Source organism: Sabethes cyaneus, chromosome 2, assembly GCF_943734655.1.
Source record: "Sabethes cyaneus chromosome 2, idSabCyanKW18_F2, whole genome shotgun sequence".
NCBI lineage: Eukaryota > Metazoa > Arthropoda > Insecta > Diptera > Culicidae > Sabethes > Sabethes cyaneus.
In genome coordinates this window covers 85,541,034-85,564,502 of record NC_071354.1, presented here as the reverse complement: position 1 = coordinate 85,564,502, position 23,469 = coordinate 85,541,034, and the positions used below count along the sequence as shown (strand labels likewise).

General features: G+C 40.0%; 1 protein-coding gene across 1 annotated transcript in view; it reads right to left on the bottom strand.

Annotated features, from left to right (window-relative positions):
• The window catches only part of LOC128738524 (adenylate cyclase type 2), an 83,650-nt gene that overhangs the window by 24,767 nt on the left and 35,414 nt on the right, over nt 1-23,469 (bottom strand). The window contains exons 6-9 of the mRNA XM_053833733.1: nt 19,800-19,958; nt 19,537-19,669; nt 8,889-9,363; nt 8,132-8,364 (exon numbers count right to left, since the gene is read on the bottom strand). Coding sequence (XP_053689708.1) covers nt 8,132-8,364; nt 8,889-9,363; nt 19,537-19,669; nt 19,800-19,958 — 1,000 coding nt within the window. The remainder of the gene's footprint in view (nt 1-8,131; nt 8,365-8,888; nt 9,364-19,536; nt 19,670-19,799; nt 19,959-23,469) is intronic.

Sequence of the window (23,469 nt, the reverse complement as noted above, 5' to 3'; positions counted from 1 at the left end):
TCAACGATGTTTGTAATGTGTTCGATTTTACTCTGTCTAGAAATGTGTTTAGTAGTAGAATCCGAGGCTTAAGTTAGTTATTAAGTAAACAATCTGTACGACGTAGTCGAAGATGGTGAAATAAATTAAATTAAATTAAATAAATGCTCCTAGGGGAGAACCACTAGAGGGCTACGAAAGGGACGCAAGGGGGAAATTTAATAAAAAGGCTGTCCAGCCTAAAAGCGAGGTTCAATATTTAAAAGTATTTTGGTTTAACCACACGTAGGAAATACCACACGCCACACAAGCATCGTGTCAAAACAAATCAAGCAAAACTACCGACCATACGATTGCATTGAAATACATAACGAAAAAGTAAGCAACGACCGCATGCATACAACTCACATCCCAAGTAACAAAGTTCATTTTAAGGTCCACTTGAAGAGGTTTCCAGCATTTTCTTCTTAAAACCGATCATACATCTTATAATTCTTCAAAATTGCGATAAAACAGCCATAAAACCCTTATAAACCTAGGGAGGCCCACACTAAAGAAGGTTCTCAAGAATAATTCCAAAGGTCCTTTTAAAACTTGTAATTTTTATCGATACTTATTTATAGTAACTTTCAAGAGTCGCTTGAAACTGAAAGAAAACCACCACAAGTGTTGCTGATTTTATGGTTGTCTCCTCAAAGAACGCTTGCAAGACAACATACACTTTTCGCAGCCTTAAAGTTTTTAATTGACGGAGAGCTATAAGAGAAAAAAGCATTCACAGATATTACTTTTCCAAAATGGATATAAATGAAAATTGAAAATAAAAATGGTAACAAAAGCAGCTGCTTTGTAGCACATAAATAAAAAAAAAATTCATGCCACGCTCAGTTTGTCGATGTTTTGTGACATGAAAGTTATAAAATTTTGACGCGCCGGTAATTTTTGCTAGATTATTGAAAAATATAATTAATAAAAAAAATTCAATAGTTTCATTAAAAAGTTGATAGCTACCAAATTTTTAACAAATTGCGGCGAAAAGCCTTTTATATGTTCAAACATTTATTTAAAAAGTTAAGATCACTTATGGTATTGCAAAACACTATATTTATAAACGCCCATATGCAATTGGCTACAATTTCAAAAGCAGTCAAAACAGTCCTGTTCGCCATTTTTTCAATGGTTTTATCTAAGTCAACCAGAAAGCGATTCTTAGACTAACATTTCTTGCACAAGACAAAGAAAACTTTTCCAAGAGGGCAATAAGGTCATCTATATTTATTGCATTCTTGAAGAAGACAAGCTGCGCTTGCATAAGAGTTGTTAGAATTACTTAAGGGAACCAAGCTTCTCGCAATCATTCCAGTATAAACAAAGAAAACGTCAACGACGTGTCGATGTTTGTGCTGGAGATTCATATACTTCCCCTTAGCGCGATAATTTCAAAGTACAGCAGACATGTTGATTGTCAATATAAATTGATTTTCAAAATTAAAAGAGGACTGCACGACAGTTCCATGCGGAAAATTTATTCTACAGAATTTTTTATACACTTTATCGTTATCATCGCTTTTACAAGATACGCTTCAATTGCTTCGATCCCTTCAATCATTTTTCAAACAAAGATACTAACTAGTGATATAGAGGTCATTCAGTTAAAAAATACAAACAACTCTAAAGGAAACCCGCACCGTCTCCGGCAAAACACAATCGAACCAAATTTATCTAATTACGTACAAATCTACCACTGATAAATCATCACCGGCACCGTCATTCCCCAGCTCTGCTGCTCTCGTCATTCATTTTGTGACTCCGCTGATTGTTTATATGAAAGAGTTTTCAAAATATTGGGCCGAATTTTGCTTAAGTTCCGTTTGAAAGATCCATATTTTTTCAATTTTCTCCTGGTTCAGCCATCCGTTTTGACAGATCAGTTGTTTACGCTAGAATGTTCTTCTTTAAGAGCATGATTTCTTTTTCAAGAATACACGGTTTTAAGAGAGTTTTATGGTAGTATCGTTGAGATAAACCAATCTTGCAGAAGAATGTCATAAATTTTTGTCAAATCTATTGCTAAACTTTAAGGAGCGTCGTTTTTAAACATAAATCAAGTATCCATTAAAACTGCTTATAAGGTGAATTACACTTATTGATAATACAGTTTTATGCGTGTTTCTTCAAGTCTCCTTCAGTCATACTTCAGAAATATTAATCAAATAAGATAAAATTCACTTGGGGAAAAACATTATAAAATCTGATACACTTAGCAATGCTTTGATAAAACTACTATAAGAAATGAATAAGACCAATTGGCTTTTGGATTGTTACTTGGGAAGTGCATGCATATCGCTGACTTGTCTTTTTCGTGTTCAGTGTCGACCAGCGTTTGGTGAGGATTCCAAACACATTTGTTGAGAATGGTTAAACCACAGACAAACAGACGAGACACTCGCTTAATTCCATCGTCCAATCAAAAACCACTCATTTTTCAAAAAAGCATGTTTCGCAACATGGACACACCGTGGCGCGCGAGTGTTGCTTCGAGTTTTCAGTATAAAACCATACAAATGTAAAAATCCTACAGCATAAAACCCAGCAAACGCAAGCTACTCCGCAACATGCATAATAGAGGGTGCTAGTGTGCAAGCAAAATGTGTAGGACAATGGTTTTTAAAGGATTTTCTTCTATGTGTCGTGTCAGTTCGTCAGTGGTTAAACCATCGAATACACTAAACATAGAGGATTTTTTTATACATTCTGTCCCGGTAGTGTAGCCTTAAGAACATATTAAAATAAGTAAAATATCAATTCGCGTTAACGATTATTTTGAGGCTCAAAAGCCATGGGTATAAACGTCCTTCAGAACTTCAGACTCTTCTTTATCGATAGACTTCGCAGCCGGTTATTAAAGTACAGGAAAACAGTACAGAACTAGTGTAAAGATCCTGTTGACTCAATAGCGGCACCGCCCAGTCGTGATTCGAACCTGCGATGACTGGCTTGTTTGACCAGCATCGTACCCCGGTGCTAACTGGGCGGGCAAGGATCGAGGATTCGAGGCTTAAAATTACGTATTTCAAAGAAACGTATTTTAAAGAGAAAAACCGGTCATTGATGCGAATATGGTCGATTTGGTTCAATGTTCGTTGGTCAGGTGATCACTAGGTGGCTTCGTGTATACCTTTGCGAGGAAAGAAAGTGTTGCTAAAGGCAGTTAATGCATCGCTGGTCGTTATCTTGCGTGTCGGTGTGCAGGTTATGGGCCGATCTTCTACCATCTACCACAATAGTTTCAAATGAAGGGTACCCTATAGAAGAGGGAAGAAATGGGTCCGATCACTGGTCTATACTAGGTCATCGCTTTCCTGCCGATCTGGAGGTTCATATCTCCGATGATGATTTTGATGTCCCATGGCGAACAGCTATCGTACGTTGCCGTTAATGTCAATGCCAAATGTTCCGAGTGGAATTTCCTTGATTGTTTGTAGTAAGGTTGATTTAGGTAGGTTGCCTTACTAGGGCCAAACTACCGTGTCTCGTAATGGGGCTATCATCTTAATTTTAGTACCAAAACAACACAATCCAGCCGCCCGCTCTGGATCCAACGCTGTGGTGAACCACTCCTAACCTGGAGTACAACCGCGTCTTTGTTAGGGATCGTCAAGCCATCAAGAGCCCCCCTTGACATGGGAGGACACGATCAGCATCCGTACGAGTGCCTCCTTCCTTACAGCCTTTGTTCGTCCCGGAATCGGTTACCCGATCTCCGCTAAGGTTGCTAGTATTCCGGTGTTACAGTGGTAAGGCGGTACCACGAGACGGCAGGGATAGGAGTTGCTGGATCAACGGTAAAGGATCACCATGGGGTCTATTTTATCCCTGCAAATATGCGAGGCACCGATGTTACGCATTATCCGCATCGCCGTTCACCAAGAAGATACCTATTGAGCCATTCTTTTGATACAGCGTCTTTAACAAACAGCAATCTCAGTCAGGGGCGGACTGGGAGTCAAAGGGCCCACCGGGCTTTTGAGATTAGGGGCCCCAGTTTGCAATATTCTCATGATAGTAAATTAACACAAAAAACGACATCTACTTAAAAGACATCAACGTTACAAGGACAGTAAATCGAATGAATATGGGCTCTATTTTGTAAGTTATGTCGTGCAATTCGACTCGACTCAGGCACTGTCGAGTGTCGAGTATCGGGAGAACGGACAGCATAGCGGCTCGATGCTCGAAACAAAATAAACTCAGTCGTTATTAGGATCGAGTTACCAGCTTTTAGCGTGTGCGTCATATTTGCGCTTCACGGTACTTTAGTTTGGACGCATTTTTCTTCAACCCAATCTTCGCTACTTTGAGTTTTAGTTTGTTCAGCCACCACCACAGATGTTGTTCTATCGACAATATCCATTTCATTGGGAAAACAGACGAACTAACTAGATTTGCTGAAGATTGTGCCTGTGTGTTGCTCCTTTCATAACATCCTGAAACGGCATGTTGAACAGCCCACATGAGAGACCATCACGTTGATAAAGTCCCCTGCGAGGTTAGAATGGCCATGATTTTACGGTCGATGGTATCTTACGCAACTTTGAAATCAATGAAATAATTGTGCGTTGAATTCTGTATTCATGGACTTTTTGGAGGATCTGCCGCAGCATGAATATTTGATTCTTTACTGACCGTCCTTCAGAGAACCCGAAAAAGAACTTTCCACATTTTGATGAGTGCCACTGTGCATCTTTGCCAGCAATGCAACGTTTTCCTCATCTATCACCCATTTATATTTCTGCAGATTTTAAGTTATAGGGTTAATGACATGCAAAATTGCAAGTATCAAATAAGCTGATTTTATAAATGATAGGATGTCACAGTTCAATATATATGAGTAGCTTACTGCGTCTACACGTCAGAACAGAACAGTTCATAATGCAGGCGATTCCCGTGCCGAGTTATGGCTATCCCTGGGATTAAACTCTTGGATTCTCGTATAAGAATCCTGCTTCTATAAGCAAGGTATTCTGTGCGAATCCTCTGCAGAATTTTTTCACACGATTCCAATGTGAGGAATGCCCGAGACCCTGGTCCTGGTAGAGCTGCGGAAAAAAGCACCCACCGTCTAAAACGCCAGTACGAAGAGCACGTGCTCGTCAGTCCAGAGGAGAGGTTCGCCAGCAACGACACATGGAGTTTCTACAAAACGGTCAGGTGCAAGAATTTTGCCATGCCTGTGATGTGCAATGATAGTGCTGGCAACCTGATTACTGACAAAACGACGATAGCAGCCAGGTGGAAGAGTATTTCCAGACGCTGTTGAATAGAGAAGTAAACACGAAGATCAGCAGGCATAGGATAAGAATTTTGAGAGACGTCCAAACTGTGGAGCCACCAACACAGGAGGAGGTCAAAAGAGCAATCAGTGTGCTGAAAAACGGTAAGGTTGCTGTAAAGGATGGTATCCTGGCTGAACTTCTAAAAGCGGGGAGCGAGCAGCTGTACGAAACAATTCGCCACCTCATTGTCAGGAACAGAATATGGGAGGAAAATAAATGGAGAAGTGGTTGATTGGCCTCATTTCCCATAATTTTAAAAACGGACATCGACTTGAGAGAAAAAACTATCGAGGCATTACGTTGCTCAATTTTGCTTATAAGGTGCTCTCCCTATCCTGTGTTTAGACTGAGTCCGTTAGTTGAGTTCTTTGTCGGCGAGTATCAAGCTGGTTTTCATGAGGGTCGCTTCACGATGGATCAGATATGCGTTTGCGTCTAGTAACTGACGAGTTCCGGGAGTACAACTTGCAGACTCATAATATTTTTATGGATTTCAAGGCGGCATACGATTCAGTCAAACGAAATGAGCTGTGACAGTTAACGCTAGGACATGGTTTTCCCACAGAACTAGTTACGTTGATTCGTGTGAAGCTGGATGAGTAAAAATTATGAGTCAGAATAACAAATGAGACCTCACGTGCTTTTTGATTTTGCGGATGACGTCGATATCACCGAAATCAACAGTTGAGCAGCGTAAGAAGCCTTTAGGTCATTTATTGAGACATTGCGACTTACCATTAATACCGTCAAAACGAAGTACATGGCGTGGAAATCCAAATGGTGTAGGTGTCGAAGAGGAACTGAATATATTTTGATATGCTCGTGACATGTGACAACGATGTAAGTCGCAAAATAAAACGACTAATTGCAGCTGCAAATTGGCCTTTACGCAGGCATTACATTTTGTAGCTGAAGTCCCGTTGCTTGCCAATTTGTATAAAACTGACGCTCTAGAGAACACTAATCCTCTCGGTGGCCCTTTACGGACATGAATCATGGACGCTAGATCGACAAATGCTTGGGGTTTTAGCGCAAAATTTTGCAAAATCCAAAATGGAGTGTACCGCAGACGCATGAACCACGAGCTGTATTAAGAATGCAAATATGCTGTTATAATGAACATAGTACAGTGTGGCAGTCTGCGCTGGGCTGGTCACGTGTCCAGAATGCCCGACGAAAGAGTAGCCAAAATTATTTTAAGTAGAGAATCAAGAAGAGGCCGTAGACTTCGGAGTAGACATCGCTATCGCTATCGAGGATGATGCGCGTTCAGCTGGTGTTCGAGGGGCTTGAAGAAAGGTAGCCCAGGATTGAGTACTGGAGGACCATATTTCATTCGGCGCAGGATCGATAACGGACCGTCGCCACTGAAGTGAACTAAGTATGGAGCTTAAGCCTACAGTTCAATATTTATAAGTAGTCAAATATCTGCGGATGAAATACTAATTCTCCTTTTAAATACTCAGAATTAAAGCTGGTAATATTCTCGGAACTTGGAACCAACAGTTCAACTTAAATGATTTCATGAATCATGGGGCCCCAGCAATCGAACATTCGTGAGTCATAGAAAAAGTTCAATTGAAAGAGAAATTTTGGTTCAAAGCTCTAGGCCCCAACAGTCCCATTTAAAGCTGAATTTTCAATCTGAATCATCAAATCTGTTGAGTTCATAAATCATGCGGCCCCAGCAATTGAACATTCGTGAGTCATAGATAGAGTTTAACTGAAATAAAATTTTTGGAAAATCTCATTTTGTGTAGCGACGAAATTTTTACTGGGTGGGTTAGTCCGCCCCTGATCTCAGTAGAGGAAGAGAATGGAAAAAGTTCAGGAGTAATGAAAGTAGGAACCGGGTGTGAATAGTGGAGGAATAGCGCACTAGCGTACCGTTGAAAGCCTAGAATAAAAGTGAATGAAATAGCAAGCGGAGAAGAGTAAAGTGTTGAAGCAGCAGAAACCCAAACCTCGTCGGAAGACGGGCAAGAGAGACGCCCAAGATGTTCATGCGTAGGTGGAAATGGCATGCTGAAAGAGAGAGACGAACTTGATATTAGGTAACTAGCAGAAAATGTTGTAAAAACCACGCCGATCATGGAAATTGTCTAAGGCCTGTCTAATTTCCTAAGGAAAGTTCTTAGAAGAGAAGACAAATAACGGCCGCAAGTTGGAGGTAGGAGGGAGGAATTAAAGTTTGACGGTCAGTTTGCTCGAGACGAATTGGCGGTGAAGGTTCCAGGATCGAGTACAATAGAGACACGTTCTTGACACAGCACGAGTTACCCTTGCGCTATTGCTAGAATAGTTGTTACAATCTTAAATTTGTTTCTATTCAAAGATATTTAAAAAAATTCTAAAAATTGATCAATTTCACCCAAATTTACGGTACACAAGGTTAGCTAGGCGGTGCAATATATATAACGAAATTATAAATTCTTCAATAAGCATAAGAATGGTTGCTAAGAATGTAAATTAATTATTCTAATGTTATCGCTACAATTGCACGCACTTTTAAATGCTTTTGAAAATAGCTTAAATATTGTAATATGAAACGATTGAAGTGTTATGCCATTTTAAATCACATTTCGAAAAAATTTTTTTTGAGCTACACATACTCTTATCATATTCAGTATCGATGTACGGTGTATCGTAATACTTTAAACGATTTTTGTCAATACTCAGAACTATCTACATGCTGTTAGACTAGCATACACATGAATTTCTTTAGAATTCGAATGACGCATTCACGAATGTTTATCACCACTTTGCTAATTGGGCTAAATTCATTGCCGCCGTGGGAGCCTGAGCTCGACACTTACCGCTAATCCGATGTTTCGCGCCATTTTCGAGTCTGTTATGTTCGCGAACGGTTTATCCGCTCCCCAGCATTCCACGTATTTGGTCATCTTAGTGGACGGTCGGTTGCGCATCAGTGGCCCCGGGGTGGCAACCATCGGCGACCGGAGGCAGTCGATGTTGGTGATGGACATTTTACGCATATCGCCGAATATTGAGCTGGTCGATTTTCGCCGCTCGGCAAACGCAATCAGGCCTGCGAACGAGTCGGTTGAAAGGTGGACAAAATTCGATATAAAGTATGTATAGAAACTACGTAAAAATCTATTAACGTCAGAAGGATGAGGGCAAAATTGGCAGCATCGATGGATGGTTTCACCACAGCCAAATATTTGGCATTTTAGCATGCTTCAGTCTGCCAAATTATCAATGCGGCTCACATTTTCTAGTATATTTCAACCTCGAAGTTGAAATCGGATTTAGCAGCGTGAGTGAGTGAGCAATCCAAGAATAATAAAATTTCAATCACGACGAAAAAGTGCTGTCGTTGGGTTCAGATCCGAGCCACGCACTTCAACCAAGCGCAAATATGCACAGTGAACCGTGGCTAATTGAATTGGGATAAATCCGATATTTATAGTTTTTACGTAAGTTGGGAAATTTAATTTCATAATAATATGAATACTTTTAACCATTAAAAAAATTGGGAAAAATAAACAAAGAGTTTCAAACTTTTTTCAGACGCATCCCTCTGTGCGATCGGATATACTCAGTACTCACCTTGCACCGACAGTTTCCGGCTGCCGACCCGCTCAGGCAGATGTCCGTTGGTGGTGATAGGCTCCACCGGCAGTGTGAGGCAGGATTTTTTGCTTGGTTCCTGTTGCTCCCCTTCGTCACCGTTTTCAGTCGTTTCCTCGTTGATTGTCTCGGTGGTGATGGTAATGCTGGCTTGTTTGATTAGCGGCGAGGGCGAAGGGGGCGGCAACGGGCTTCCCGGGATGCTGGGAACTATGGTGTGCGGAGTGGGCGGGGGCAGCAATTGTTCTTGCTCCTCGGGAATGGATGCGTGGGACCGCCGCAGGTCCTCCGGAGTTTTGGGCGTTCGTGGCGTTTTTGGTGTTTTCGGTGGTTCGCCCAGCGAAACGGTGTCCAGGGAATCTGGCTCGTTGATTTGGATGGTGGTGGTAGCGGTCGGCGACGGAGTGTGTGTGTTCGAGATGGGCGATGGCTTTGGAAGGTCGTTTGTCGTCTTCTGGGTAAAGTTTTGCGTGGAACGAAAATAAAACGAGTGCAGAAAATAGATGAAATGTAAATTGGCTCGATGCTGGGGTTGTAGTTTATAATGGCTTGATTTCAATAAAAATTTATTTCTGTGGTTCATGGTTTTGTATCTTGATTGGTTTTGTATTAAAAACTATTTGTTGAAATCGATATTGACGTCAACATTTACAAAAAAAACTTGATTATAAATATATATTTCGGAACATCAATCATGCTTCTTTAAAATATTTTGATTTTTTTTTAATTGTTGACAGTTACTTTTACAGCTTGGGTTATTCGTGACTTCTGCGGAGTTGGCATTTGAACCCGGGTCTTCAGCGCGGGAGACGTGAATGCTAACCACTACACCGGGATTGCCCCATAGAAATAACAGTAAAGTAAAGAGTGCTGTAAAAAGTCAAAATTTACCCAACATTAACATATAATCCCTAATTGAATTAAATTTGGAGATTGTCTGGCTTCAATGAACCTAATATTTATTGGCTACAAATAGCAATCCTGAAAGCAATGGAAAAAAAACTCCAATTCCATCCACGTACCTAACTGAAAATATGTTATTCTATTGACGACTAGTGTGCAGAGGAAAAAGCATATGTACTGTGTATGTATGTGATGCTCAGAAACCATTCAACAGGTAAAAAAGCAAAACCAAAGCAATTCCGGTACCGAACCTTCAATGTATAAATCTAACAATATGTGGCTGCTCGTCCAATATAGTACCAGTACGTTGGTACCTAAACTTTTCCAGCTGTGTAAATGTCGTTCCTCGTGTTAGATATTTTCCAATTGACTCATGGATCGGTCGGTGTCTGCTCAAAGATGAACAGTCTAGTCAGGATTAATATTGGTTCATAGCATTATTCATGAATCATGAAGCAAATATTGACAAATCAAATTCTCAATGTTTGCCCATTTTCCTAGGATCAAATTTTTGCTGTTTGCTTAGTAGAAGTTTCTGGTAGCTTACAAAAACTTACTATTATCCTTCCCGTACTCTCAGTTGGCTTGCTTACTAGGTTTATTGGAAATTAAGACACTGAAGATTGGCTTAATAATTAGAATTACTTCAAGAATTAATTTGAATCATTCAATTTTTATTTTAGTTTCCGTAGAACATTTCAAATCGCTCTTTTCCTTCATTTTGACCTGTTTAAAAAACATTTATTGGATGTGTAACAGCGTTTTTGTTTGTCTTATAATGTTTCTGTGGATTTAATTATTCCACGGATAACAACCAGTTGCCCATGTGACTGCTTAGCCGCCGCCGGTGGAAATTCCTTTATTTTCAGGGAAGATGTTTGATTCGATGATTTTCGGTTTGAAGAGAAGTTTAATTAAAATTTGCCTTTGCCGCTCCCGGCAAAACATGGCGAAACGACTTTCGCGGTACTTTACGCGGATAATTAATTCTGCTTTACGTGGTCTCGCTGCTGGCAAAATTTGTTCTAATTTTCGGAAGAGATTGAGCTGGCCCGGTCTGTGCAGTTCGTTCAATACCACAACATAATGGCTATTTTTATGGCCATTTTATGCGTGTTCTCAGAGTTTATGAGTTTTTAAACCACTGGCGTGCCAAGAATAGGCTACACTACGGTACGTGTTCCACATTACGTTTAACATGCGATGTAATACACAATGATTTGTGGATTATACCCAATGTTTTATCAAGGGTCAAGCACGCGTTTTTGATTTTTGAGATTTCAAAAGCAGTTTATGCTTAGAAACCCGATTTAATCCACATGGTGTTGCAAAGAACATTCGTTATACTATCTTATTTATTATTTGAGATAAAAATCGATACGTCGTTGTAAGTTGTAAGAGGAAATATTAATCTTTAACATATATATTGAAAATACGGGGTAAGTGAAAATGGAATTCACTACTCACTTCAACCACATTTTCTCCAATTGAAACTTTCCAGAAATAAAAGATGCAATTCCAACGCATCCATTAAAATTATAGATTATTTATAATTGACGTTCCAAACACCAAAATTGAACTTTAAATTTGAGCGACATTTTCAATTTGCGTTGTAAGTTGGACACAGCTTTCTATAATTAATCCTTTGGTAGCAGTAGAGATGGTCCGATCACTTTGACTCAATTTTGATTCATTTGATAGTACCGTCTTAGTCAAGCAACAGTTGACAAAGCTATATATGGGGTATTTGTAGAACTGGGTAGGGAACTAGCTACAATTGTGCTGAACAAAGTTTTGCTGTATCTTTTGCAGTTACGGTGCTACAATGCTAGTACCTCATTAGTAACTAAGTGTACGTTCATTTAGTTACTAATGAGGTACTCGCATTATAACTCCATAACTATAAAAGATACAGTGCCTGTAGCTCGTGATTCATACGCCTTCGCCACTCTCCGCTTTCCGTTTGTACTCTGCCTATTTTTGGTGCAACACCTTTCGTTTAAATACGGCAAGTGCACGTATGTCTTCCGTAAGTACAGTTACTGTGCTTGATCGTCTTGCAGAGGGAAAAGCAGGCTCGATTTCTAGCATGAATGCGTCGTTGGATCTCCTTTCTCGTATTATTGTCGGTAGTGACCGACACAAATATACGAACTCATCGACCACTTCTAGTTCATCGCCGTCAATAGTCACTGTCCGTGGGAGGCAAACGTTGCTTTTTTGAAGCCTCATCCTACCATATATTTGGTTTTTAACGTATTGATTTGTTATAACCCTATCCGCCAAGCCTCCGGTTTTAGTTTGGCGTAGATTGCTTCCGTTTGCCCAAGGTTTCTGGTAAAGATGTCTAGGTCGTCTGCGAAGGCTAGGAGTTGGCTAGTTTGTCTAGTTGGTTTGATGGCCGTTCGTCGGATCACACCTTCAATAGCAATATTGAATAACCTATAGAGCAGTCCATGCCCTTGCCGCAAGTCTCTGCGCGGTTCGAAAGCGCTCGAGAGTGTTCCCGAAACACGCACGTAGCACTTCACAGTTGGCAGTTTGTAGCAGTTTGCAGGTAGCAGTTTGTCCGGAAAACTGTACTCGTGCATTATCCGCCCTAGCGGTTCGCGTTCAACTGAATCGTATGCTGCTCTGAAATCCACGAAAATATGGAGCGTGGGCTCGTTATACTGTCGACACGAACACAGACGCGACGACACTGTTACTTATTTTTCTAAAATCATAGTAATCGAAATTACAGTTAACAAATGGTGTATTTAACTGTTGTTCCTGTCTGTGAAGCAAGGTGATCACAAAGAAAAAGTATGGGGATATTTGATCTTGAGACTTTTAGTCAATGTTCACTGATTCGTGATTGAAAAAAATTGTAATAGAAGCCACATAATTGCTATATCTACTAGACCCTTAGTAGATCGGTATCTAACTAAACCATGAAAATCCATTCATATTTGGCAGAGCTATTTATTAGCGTTCAAAATCTTTCATATTTTCCTGACTTAGTTAGAATAAATATGGAAAGAAGATGACACGCTGCGGTAAGACGTAGTTCTTTGTCAAAAAATTCCAGAGTTTTTTTTCTTGAAAACTAAGAAAAATACATTTTTACAAAATTCAGTGACTGTTTCGAACTTGATGGAGCAAGTCAGAGATACAGGATGCGTGTCGAATTTTTGCAGTAAATGACTTGTTTTAGAAAATTAACACCAATTTTTCATATATACGAGGATTTTTTGTGTTTTTTTTCGTATTAAATGGGAATTTTAAATTATTTCATTTAAAAAAGCGCCTTCGTTTCAATGACTGTTGATAAACGCTTCTGGAAACTGCCGTATGCACATTTTACCATGTTTCGATCCATAGACGTCATCACCTCGATGATCTTAACTTTGCGCGACGTGGTGTGAGGCATCCTATTGGTATCCCGCTTGACGATCCTCCACACAAAATAATCCAAAGGGTTGATATCGGGACTGCTAGGGGGCCCAATTTCCTTCTCAAAATTTCCGGAACATTTTCAGCAAGTCAGTTTTGTGTTTTGTTGGCATTATGAGCAGGTGGTACGTCTTGTTAGAAGATGAAATGACGGCCTGTAGCAACCTCCTTCCCCTAGGGGACAACAACATCCTTCAGAACCTTCAGGTATACATTGGCTGTTACCTTTAGTCCTTGTTCAAAGAAATACGGAGGTATTACAGCCTGCTCACTGGACACTACGCCTAGAACCATCACATGGGTCGGAAACTTTGTTGACATGGCGATAGGAATCTGACTACGATCTGGTGCAAGTCACCTGTCATTCTTTCGATTCACCTTTTGATCCTGTTAATTTTTCTTTTATTAGAGAAAAAGATGACAGAATCATTATGATGAGGTTGCTTCAACCAACTTATTAGAAGTTTTTTAGCTGTCTCCAATCGCGTTGATCTGGTCGCAGCATTCATGAATTGACCTCTGCGTAGCGCATACGAATACCAACATACCAATGTTTTTGGCCATTACTCGCCGGGTTGAGAAGTCCTAACATCGAATTTTCCGAGCCATGGACCTCGCTGGATTCTTTTTAATAATTCTTTTCACATTTTTGACCCTGTTTCGTTCAGCGGCGATGGAACAGCACTTGTATGCCTTCCGGATAGGCGTGTAGGTGTGTCTTACCGACCGAACTGTCACTCCTTTACGCTTGCTTCGGCGCGCAATAAAACGACGACGGCTGACCGATCATTTTCTTGTTTCGACATCTTTCAGTTTACTCAACACTGAATCTCGGATGACGTTTGTCACAATCTTGAGTTTTGCAAGTTTCCGGGGAGTTCATGGGTGTTTTAATATACAAATTTTAGGACCCGGGTTCAAATCCCTACCCCGCAGAAGTCACGAATGACCCAAGCTGGTTAAAGTGACTATAAGGCCATTACAAATTACAAAAAAAAAATATACAAATTTTCCTCACAGTAAAGTAGAAAACAACTCCCCTCATTGCTTAGCCTGATAGAACAAAGTGGATAGCATTTAAATATTTGCCATCATTACAAATCATTTCGCCGAATACCATTTTGCGGAACACCAATTCTCGGTTGACCATAACACGGAATATAGAGTTTCGCAGAATACCATTTCGCGAAAAACTTTACGCGGGATGTACCATTTCACGGAAAATCTTTTCGTAGAAAGTACCATTTCGCAGGGGTGACCCAACTGAAGGAAAGTAATAGAGATCAGTAGATCTAGGAAAATAAATAAACCTAGATAGAGGTTATCTCTACGGGGGGCTGCCCCCCCGCAGTGGCCGGCGCTTCCGACGGGAGGTCGCCGGCAACACTCGCGGCCTGTGGCCGTCTCGCGCTGAATTATCTAATGTTACTATTGATAGTTTTTGGTGATCTTGTTATTGATTAATGTTTTATGAAAGAGTCTAAAATTTCTCGAGTTCGATTAGTTTTTGAGTTACGCAAAAATTTCTGTTTTATTTGTATGAGAGTCCTTATCCCCCTACCACAGGGATGAGGGGTCTCAAACCATCATTAAAAAAATTCCAGCCTCCAAAACCCCCCACATGCCAAATTTGGTTTCATTTACTTGATTACTTCTTGAGTTATGAGGAAATTTGTATTTCCTTTGTATGGGAGCCCCCCTCTTAGTGGGGGAGGGGTCTCTAACCGTCATAAGAACTTTCCCTGGCCCTAAAAACCCCTGTATGCAAATTTTCACGCCGATCGGTTCAGTAGTTTTCGATTCTATAAGGAACATACAGGTAGACAGACAGAAATTCATTTTTCTAGGCATAGATATACCGTTTAACTTACAAAAATTCAATTCAGTGTTCTAATTGTAAAAATATTGAAAATATTTGTTTTTTTTTGTGTTTTCATGGAGTGCAGACCAAATGAATTTTTTTTACATTTTATCTAGAACCCTGAGATTTTTACATTTTATCTAGAACTCTGAGATTTTTTATGCTCAATTCAATATTCAATTCAGTATTCAAAAATTATTGGATATTGGATATTGGATATAATTGGAATGGAAAATTATGGATAAAAAATAAGAATTTTTAATACCTCAAAATAGTGGACCTCTTGTTCGCCAAGGGGCCTAACAGTTTCAAAAAAAGTTGAATTTTCAGCAAACCTTGTGATCTATATCATGTGAATTTTCATAAATTTGCAATGAAACAACTAACAAATTGCCCGGTTCTGTAAAGAAGAAGAACAGGACTTTCAAAAGGAGTAAAAAAATTTGGCAGCCATCTTGGATTTGGTCGCCATATTGGATTTTGGATTGGATTGGAAATAACATATTGGGCTTACCTGCTACCAAGGCCGGGTGGATCAGCCGGCCTGAGCAAAATCTTAGTTTTGAGGTCTGGCATCTGGGAACCACGCAGTATCGCACCCCCTAGCTCAGCTACTCAATAGAGTATTACCTGGTATGGCCGCGTGGAGGCGCTAGGTAAAAGCTTGGGCTGGCAAAAGATATATTAGTCGCTCTCTCGCTTGCCCTCCCCATTTCATACCCACGCATGGTGCTTTGCATTTATCAGCAATAAAAAGTAATTCTCGTTGAAACGGGGCCGCTACTGATACAAGGTCTTCAAATATTAGAACTTTTGCACCTTATTGGTTGAAAATGGTTAAAAAATGAGAATTACATTTTTAATACCTCAAAATAGTGGACCCCTCGTTCGCCAAGGGGCATAGCAGTTTCAAAAAAAGTTACATTTTCAGCAAACCTTGAGATCTATATCATATGAAATTTTATGAATTTGCAATGAAACAACTAACAAATTACCCGGTTCTGTAAAAAAACAGGGCTTTCAAATGGGGTAAAAAAAATTTGACGGCTATCTTGGATTTAGTCGCCATATTGGATTTTATCAATAAATCGCTGTTTTCGCCATGAGACCCCCAATCGATTTTTGTTTTAAGACCACCATTGGAAAGCTGAGAAAAAATGTTACAATAAATATCCATAACATTAGGTGTGCAATGGCATTAACTGAAAAAAACAATCAGTTATCTACAGCAAGGTTCACAATTTTCCTATAATTCTTATGATATTTCTGAAATTTGCTATGAAACAAAGTACAAACGACACAGTTTTGTAAAGAGGAGAGATGGGGCTAAAACAAAAATCGGTTGGGGAGCTCATAGCGAAAACGAAGATTTATTGATAAAATCCAATATGGCGACTAAATCCAAGATGGTAGTCAATTTTTTTTACCCCATTTAAAAGCCTTGTTTTTACAGAACCGGGTAATTTGTTAGTTGTTTCATTGCAAATTCATGAAATTTCACATGATATAGATCTTAAGGTTTGCTGAAAATTCAACTTTTTTGAAATTGTTAGGCCCATTGGCGAACGAGGGGTCCACTATTTTGAGGTATTAAAAATGTAATTCTCATTTTTTAACCATTTTCAACCAATAAGGTGCAAAAGTTCCAATATTTGAAGACCTCGTGTCAGTAGCGGCCCCGTTTCAACGAAAATTACTTTTTATTGCTGATAAATGCAAAGCACCATGCGTGGGTATGAAATGGGGAGGGCAAGCGAGAGAGCGACTAATATATCTTTTGCCAGCCCAAGCTCCTACCTAGCGCCTCCACGCGGCCATACCCGCTAATACTCTGAGCTGAGCCACCCGGCCTTGGTAGCAGGTAAGCCTAATATGTTATTTTAATTATTTGTTTCGTTTTAGCTCATCAAGCACCTCCTACTGTACGATTAAAACTTTGACCGTAACAAGTTTAAATAATACACATGGATATCATGGATATGGAAAAAACTAAATTAATTATTGGATATTAGATGCACTGATGGAAATTCAAATGACGCAATTGTATTTAACGCGACGGATTGCTGGTGAGATTATTCTATTTTTGCATATATATACTCAATATACACTATATACCGTTTATCTACACTCCTTGAAAATGTCAGAAAACCAGACATTTTTGCGATTATTGGAACGTTTGAGTTTCAGTTTTATATTTTTTCTGAAAAGCTTTTTAAATGTCAAAATCGTTAAATTTTGTTTTGTACTTCAAAAGCTATGTATATTTAAACAAAGGGTTGTTTAAAATGACGATTTTGGATTAAAACCATACAACAAAAAAAAATACGGTTTTTGGGGCCATCGCAACCGTGTCAAATAAAAAATACGAGTAAAATTTTCTGAAAAGAAATCCATGTAATACTAAATTTAAACTAAGTCGAACAAAATTTTAATGTCTTTTTTGTGGAATTACTGTTAAAATAAATTAAGTAAAGATAAGCCAAAATAAAATTAAACTCAGTAGAAATAACTCAAATAAAGCTACATTCTATCAATATAATTAGCAAAACAAGTATACTACGTGGGGTCAGTCCCGGCGTAGTGGTTAGTATTCATGCCTCTTACGCCGAGGACCTGGGTTCAAATCCCAACCCCGCAGAAGTCACGAATGACATAAGCTGTTAAAGTGACTAATCTAACAAAAAAAAGTATACTATGGGTTGCAAAAGTTTTGTGCTCTACCTTCTATCTAAATCTGGTCACGCCAGTGACTGTATTTTTTCATGCTGGTTACAGGTTGCGTTTTTTTATTGCCCATTTTAGAAATTATTGATTTAGTGAAAATTATGACATGATCCAAATGCTTTAAGTTGCAATTCTCGTTAAACTAAGCAGAAGAGCTCTGCCTGATCGAGAAGCTGTAACGAAATTTTAATAGGTTATGCAAAACAGGCTTCATTTTTAAATTTTTGCTCAGTAGATGCTCATTTGACTGCAATGACTCCACGAAACTTTGGCTACCAACGGGGTAGCAGTCGCATAGTGACGTAAATACAAAAGATAAAACTAAACTTTCTTCAACAATAATGTAGATAATAATTAGCTCTACAATTGCTCGTTACATTACTTTTTCGAATTCCGTTTAGCTGAGGCGCTGTAGTCAAATGAGCATCTACTGAGCAAAAAACCGAGAATGAAGCCTGATGCAAAGTCATCAAAAATCTTTGCTAAAGACATGAAATTTGTCAGTCGAATAATGATAGCTTTGTAACAAATTTGTTAACCGAAAGTCAGACGAAATTTTCATCTGAGTTCAACACAAAACTAAGTTATAACTCTAGATTGAACGGCCTCATTCAAACAGTCACCCGAAGCTTGCTAGTCTCCTGGGAACGATCCATTAAGCTTTGATGATGCCCTATGTTCACACATCCAATGGAATGAAAAACTGAAATATGAGTAACACCAGTTGTTAGATATGTTTCAGTATTTGTTGTTAGAGCAATCCAATACACTCACTACAGGAGGAAAACAACAACGGGACTGATTTGATGATAACCACAGCAGTAGTGATGATATGAAAATGTTGATCTACCAAAGCTTTTGTGACGAGAGCACAGAACTCACACAATTTGAATTATTCATCAAGAGGAATGGCAATTTCGTTTTCCATTTTTTCTTCCCCTGTCTCTAGCCTGATGTTTGGGAGACACATAGGTCTCCATTACCACATTGCTATCTTGTTTTCGAGTACAATGGGTGGCTCTTGTGGGAACTTTATTTTCCGGTCCACGCCAAATCCCATAGCAACCAGGCATGGTTCATTAAAATGAAATTGCCAAATGTACGAGCAGCTTTGGTAAGTAAAGAAAATGTCTCTTGTTGTAGAAGGTAACTGTCTAAATACGAAGAAAGTTTAAGCTTTACCTTGGTAAGTCCTGCGGGTAGGATAAACATCGTGAACATTTAACCTAAATGCTTTACTCTGCGGCTTACTTGTGGGAGGCGTTGCGGAAAATTATTCTGGTAGATTATTGGTCTGGCATTATATTTCAACGATTCGCTTCTTTTTGTTAGTAATATACATTGAATTGATTCATTTTTATGCGAAACTGACTAAAAGCAGCAACTGTTGATGTATGTTATTGCAAAATTTAATCAATTGCTGACAGGAATAAAATATTACAATGCAATATAACTTATCAACGACTAACTTGTGAACAAAGAGACGCATATTGTGCTAGGAAACGATGGCGATGGAAAGTTCGTGAAATAGCTTCTGCCACGAAGCTTAGCACATGGCAATCTCATATTTCTTTTCGCTTATAAATGGATTAGCTTTTATCAACTTTTCGGCTTTCCATGTCTATTTCATTGTTTTCGCTATTCTGTCAGCCTGTTACAGCTGCACCATTCCGAACGGAAAATATATGGTTCAGTTCAACTCACCTTCGGAGGTACGATGAGATATGTTTCAATTTTGTGATCCGCCAGGTACGATTCTCGGCTGGCTCCTCCGCCCGGTTCTACTTCGAATTTATCGCCCAGATAGTCTAGTGTTGCTTTCGTGATGTGAACACGTCTGTAATTGACGGGCGATTGAAAAGATAATTAGAAAATAAAATTAGCCGCTTGATAGTTTCGTGATTTCGGTGCAAAATCCGCGCTTATACCCTCGGTCTGATGCTAAGAAACGACTTGACTATTCTTACCCGGCAACGCCTCCACTTTCCATGTGATTTGCCAAGGTTACATCGTCACTCCACACGTCGAATTGCCATTTACGTAGCCCCAGCACACCGCACAGCACATTGCCCGTGTGGATTCCTATCCGCATGTCAACGTTGAATCCTGTCGCTTCGCGGACAAATCTGTTGGTGAAAATTGAAATATTCCAGATGATTATTGTGGTTCAGACTTGTTATAATTAGATGACAAATGGTGCACATTTTTCATCATTTTTCAGTATGAATTTATACTCAATTACCATCAGTATGCTATTTTTAATTTCACTTTACCAAGTTTGATTGTATAAATTAGTTTTATTCGAAAGTACAAAGAGGCTATATTCGGAAGTAGTAATTGTAAAAAGGGTTTATATTTATAACACTGGACAAAAACAAATAAATTGAATTTAGAAAAATGTGAAAATGCAAAACCAAATATTTTTGAAATCCGCAGTCGAATCGAAATGTAGTCTTCGAAAAGTTGAAGATTTTAAGGAATTTTGTATAATCTGCACCGCGCGAGAAACTTTTGTTTTCCTTTGCTTATTCTTGACAAATTTCTAGTACGGATGTTTGAAACCCAAATACGTTATTGTAAAAAAGTAACCATTGTTCATGTAAAGTGGGCGTAAGCAATGTTCATTTTGTAAAGTGGACACTTGTTTTTCAAGTGAACCAGGGTTGATTCTTAACGAAAAAATTGTGGAAACTATTTCAGTGTGTATATAAAATGCTCATTTTTGCAACACAACAGGAAATATCAAAATAAGTACAAATTTCTAGACTATGGGTTGGATTAGCATGTCGGCGCTCTGCATTCTACATAAATGGTGTAGTTCGAAGGAAAAGTTCGATCGATGCGTTTTGATGGACGACGAATCGTACGTCAACTTTGACACAAGTACAATTAAAGATCCGCAATTTCCTAACGCTGTGCAAGAGACAAGTGTGGCTGATTACATACGATACATCGGAACAGATAAGTTTGGAAAATCTAGGTATGGCATGCATTCTGCTCGTGTGAATTGAAAAGTTCTTCGTATTTCATAACGGGCACGATCCACGACGACTCCATCTATGGAGGTACTTTTAAAGTGGTCGACTTTGTTTACCTTGGTACGTTAGTGGCATGTGACAACGATGTGAGCCGTGAAGTAAAAAGACGGATAGCGGCTGCCACCAGGGCCTTCTACGGATTACGTAGTCAGGGACCTCACATAGTCTACAACTCCGTACAAAATTCGCGCTCTATAAGATGCTAATTCTTCCTGTGGTACTCTACGGCCACGAAGCGTGGACGTTGAAAGAAAGTGACCGACAAGCTCTTGGAGTTTTCGAGCGTAATATCCTGCGATCAATTCTTGGCGGCATATTAGACGAAGGAGTGTGGCGCAGGTGCATGAATGCGGATATTGTGAAGCGATTAAAATACGGCAGGCTACAATGAGCCGGCCACGTAGCAACGATGTCGGATGAGAGACCAGCGAAAACAATATTTAGCAGAAAACTCGACAGAGGCAGACTAATTCGAGGCAGACCTCGTGGTCGTTGGATGAGCGCTGTTGACGAGGATGCTAGGACAGCGGGTGTTAGGGGCGACCGTAGAGCGGTAGCCTAAAACCGAGTAATGTGGAGACGGCTCCTGAATTCAGCATGGATTCGATAAACGGATTGTTGCGACAGAAAGCCGCATTGTAATATTCCCTCGCAGTTAGCTTCTATTGTAGAGCCGAATCTAGTCACAAAAGACTATTGTTCGACCGAACGTGATACGCAGGAGCTATTGTTCTGAATGTGGAAGAAATCTATTCACTACCAGTGTATAAAAGGCGATAGATAAATAGCAATCATTGTTCAGTGCAGTAGAAGCCACCGCCGCTGGCGGATGGTTGCCGTCCGATAATCTAGCGTTTTATTTTACTGTGAAGAATCCAGTCCCGTTGGTAACCGGCCCACCCTAACGACGATCACGAACACGGATTGTCGCCGTAAAAGTAAGAGTAAAGTAAGTACTTATTTTATTGAAGTAGTTTTCCGTTCTAAGAGATAGACTGATGAATAAAATTTTAAGAGTTACTCGGTTGTGGGCTCCCTTTCTTCAATTTCTGGGACACTGAGTACTCGCCTGCAGATCTAACCATCGTGCCATCCTGGTCGTTTGGACTGGATTTAAAGCAAACACCACCTTCGCATGGTAATTGTCCGAGCATTGTCCACGCTTCTTATCCGTAAAGAGCAGTCTGTCTAATGAGCCTCTTGTACAGGGCACACTTTGTATGGGGGCTTAGTATGCTTGACCGCAACGGCTAGTGAAGCCCATAGTAAGCACGATTTCCGCTGACAACACGCCTCTGAAGCTTACCGCTGCAGCACGCTAGTGACATTGTCTCTCCTTCGCGCTTCCATCAGTATACTGTTTGGCTAGCGCCGTAGATATTCTGCCAACCAGGGCCCGACAACGTCAGCTTCAACTGCATAGCGTCACTTAACAATGAAGTAGTGAAGTTTCGGTTTCACCAGAAGCAGCACCGCTTCGATTTCCACCTGGCTTAAGTCAGCGTCAGTGAAACGGGTTTCACTTCATCATGACTATCGGTTTTAACTTTTCATTTGTACTTTTCTATAAAATATTCAGAAGAAGGCCAGCAACTTTGAATGCAAATGAATCGAATTTGAGCAATATTTCCTGCAATGCAACATATTTTACTTGCTTTACTCATATGTCCATGTCCGCCGGTAGAACAAAGCGATGAATCAGGGATCTCCACCGCTGACGGTAACCCGCCATGGCTTTTACCTGTCGCCAGGACAGGTTTTCGTCTACAGCCCGGAGACCGTTGGCTAAGCTGCGTCGCCATGACCCTCTGGGTCAGTCTCTTGTACGCTGTTCTTGCAGATTCTAGTCGAGTAAGTCTCTGCAGATCTCGTGCGCATCTTTCCTCAAGGTGTGTTTGATCCACTTCCACCTACGATCACGAATTTCTGTGGCTATCGGCCGTTGATGACATCGACGACGGAGTTCCGGTATCCAGACGTTCGGTATACAGTCTTAAGGCTACCTGGCACGAATCATCTATCGCAGGCAGCGATTAATAACAGTATTTGCGTTGTCTCCACCATGTTTCATATGTTAAGTGATCTGGTTTGAGCACCAAATGACCTGCAAAGGCACCCTGGCCTTCCTGATCAGTTTATCAGCTATATCAGTCTTGGTACTACCATCGGGCGTTGTCTGGTTACCAAGCTATTGAAAACAGTCTATCTGCTCAACTCGTTGTCCCGCTACTGTGAAGTTGGTGGGATTGTTAGTGTTCACTACCATAGACTCAGTTTGTACTACATTGACTGTGAGACCTACTGCCTGGGTGCTCTCGGAATGGTCATCTAACTTGCTTTGCATATCGTTACGGCGTTGTGCGAGCAAGACAATGTCATTGGCTAGGTCGAGGTTATTTAGCTGCTCAATCGTTAGAGGATTCCATGGTAATCCTCGGTTTGGTCTACTGTCAATCGCTCCGACAGATATTGGTCTCTATAACTCCATTAGTATCTATATCTATGAGAGACACCAGCGATGATAAAAAGCCGCCCTATCTCATGCAAGCAGTAACTTTTTTTATTTTTATTTTTTAATATGGTTTTAACTATATTAAAA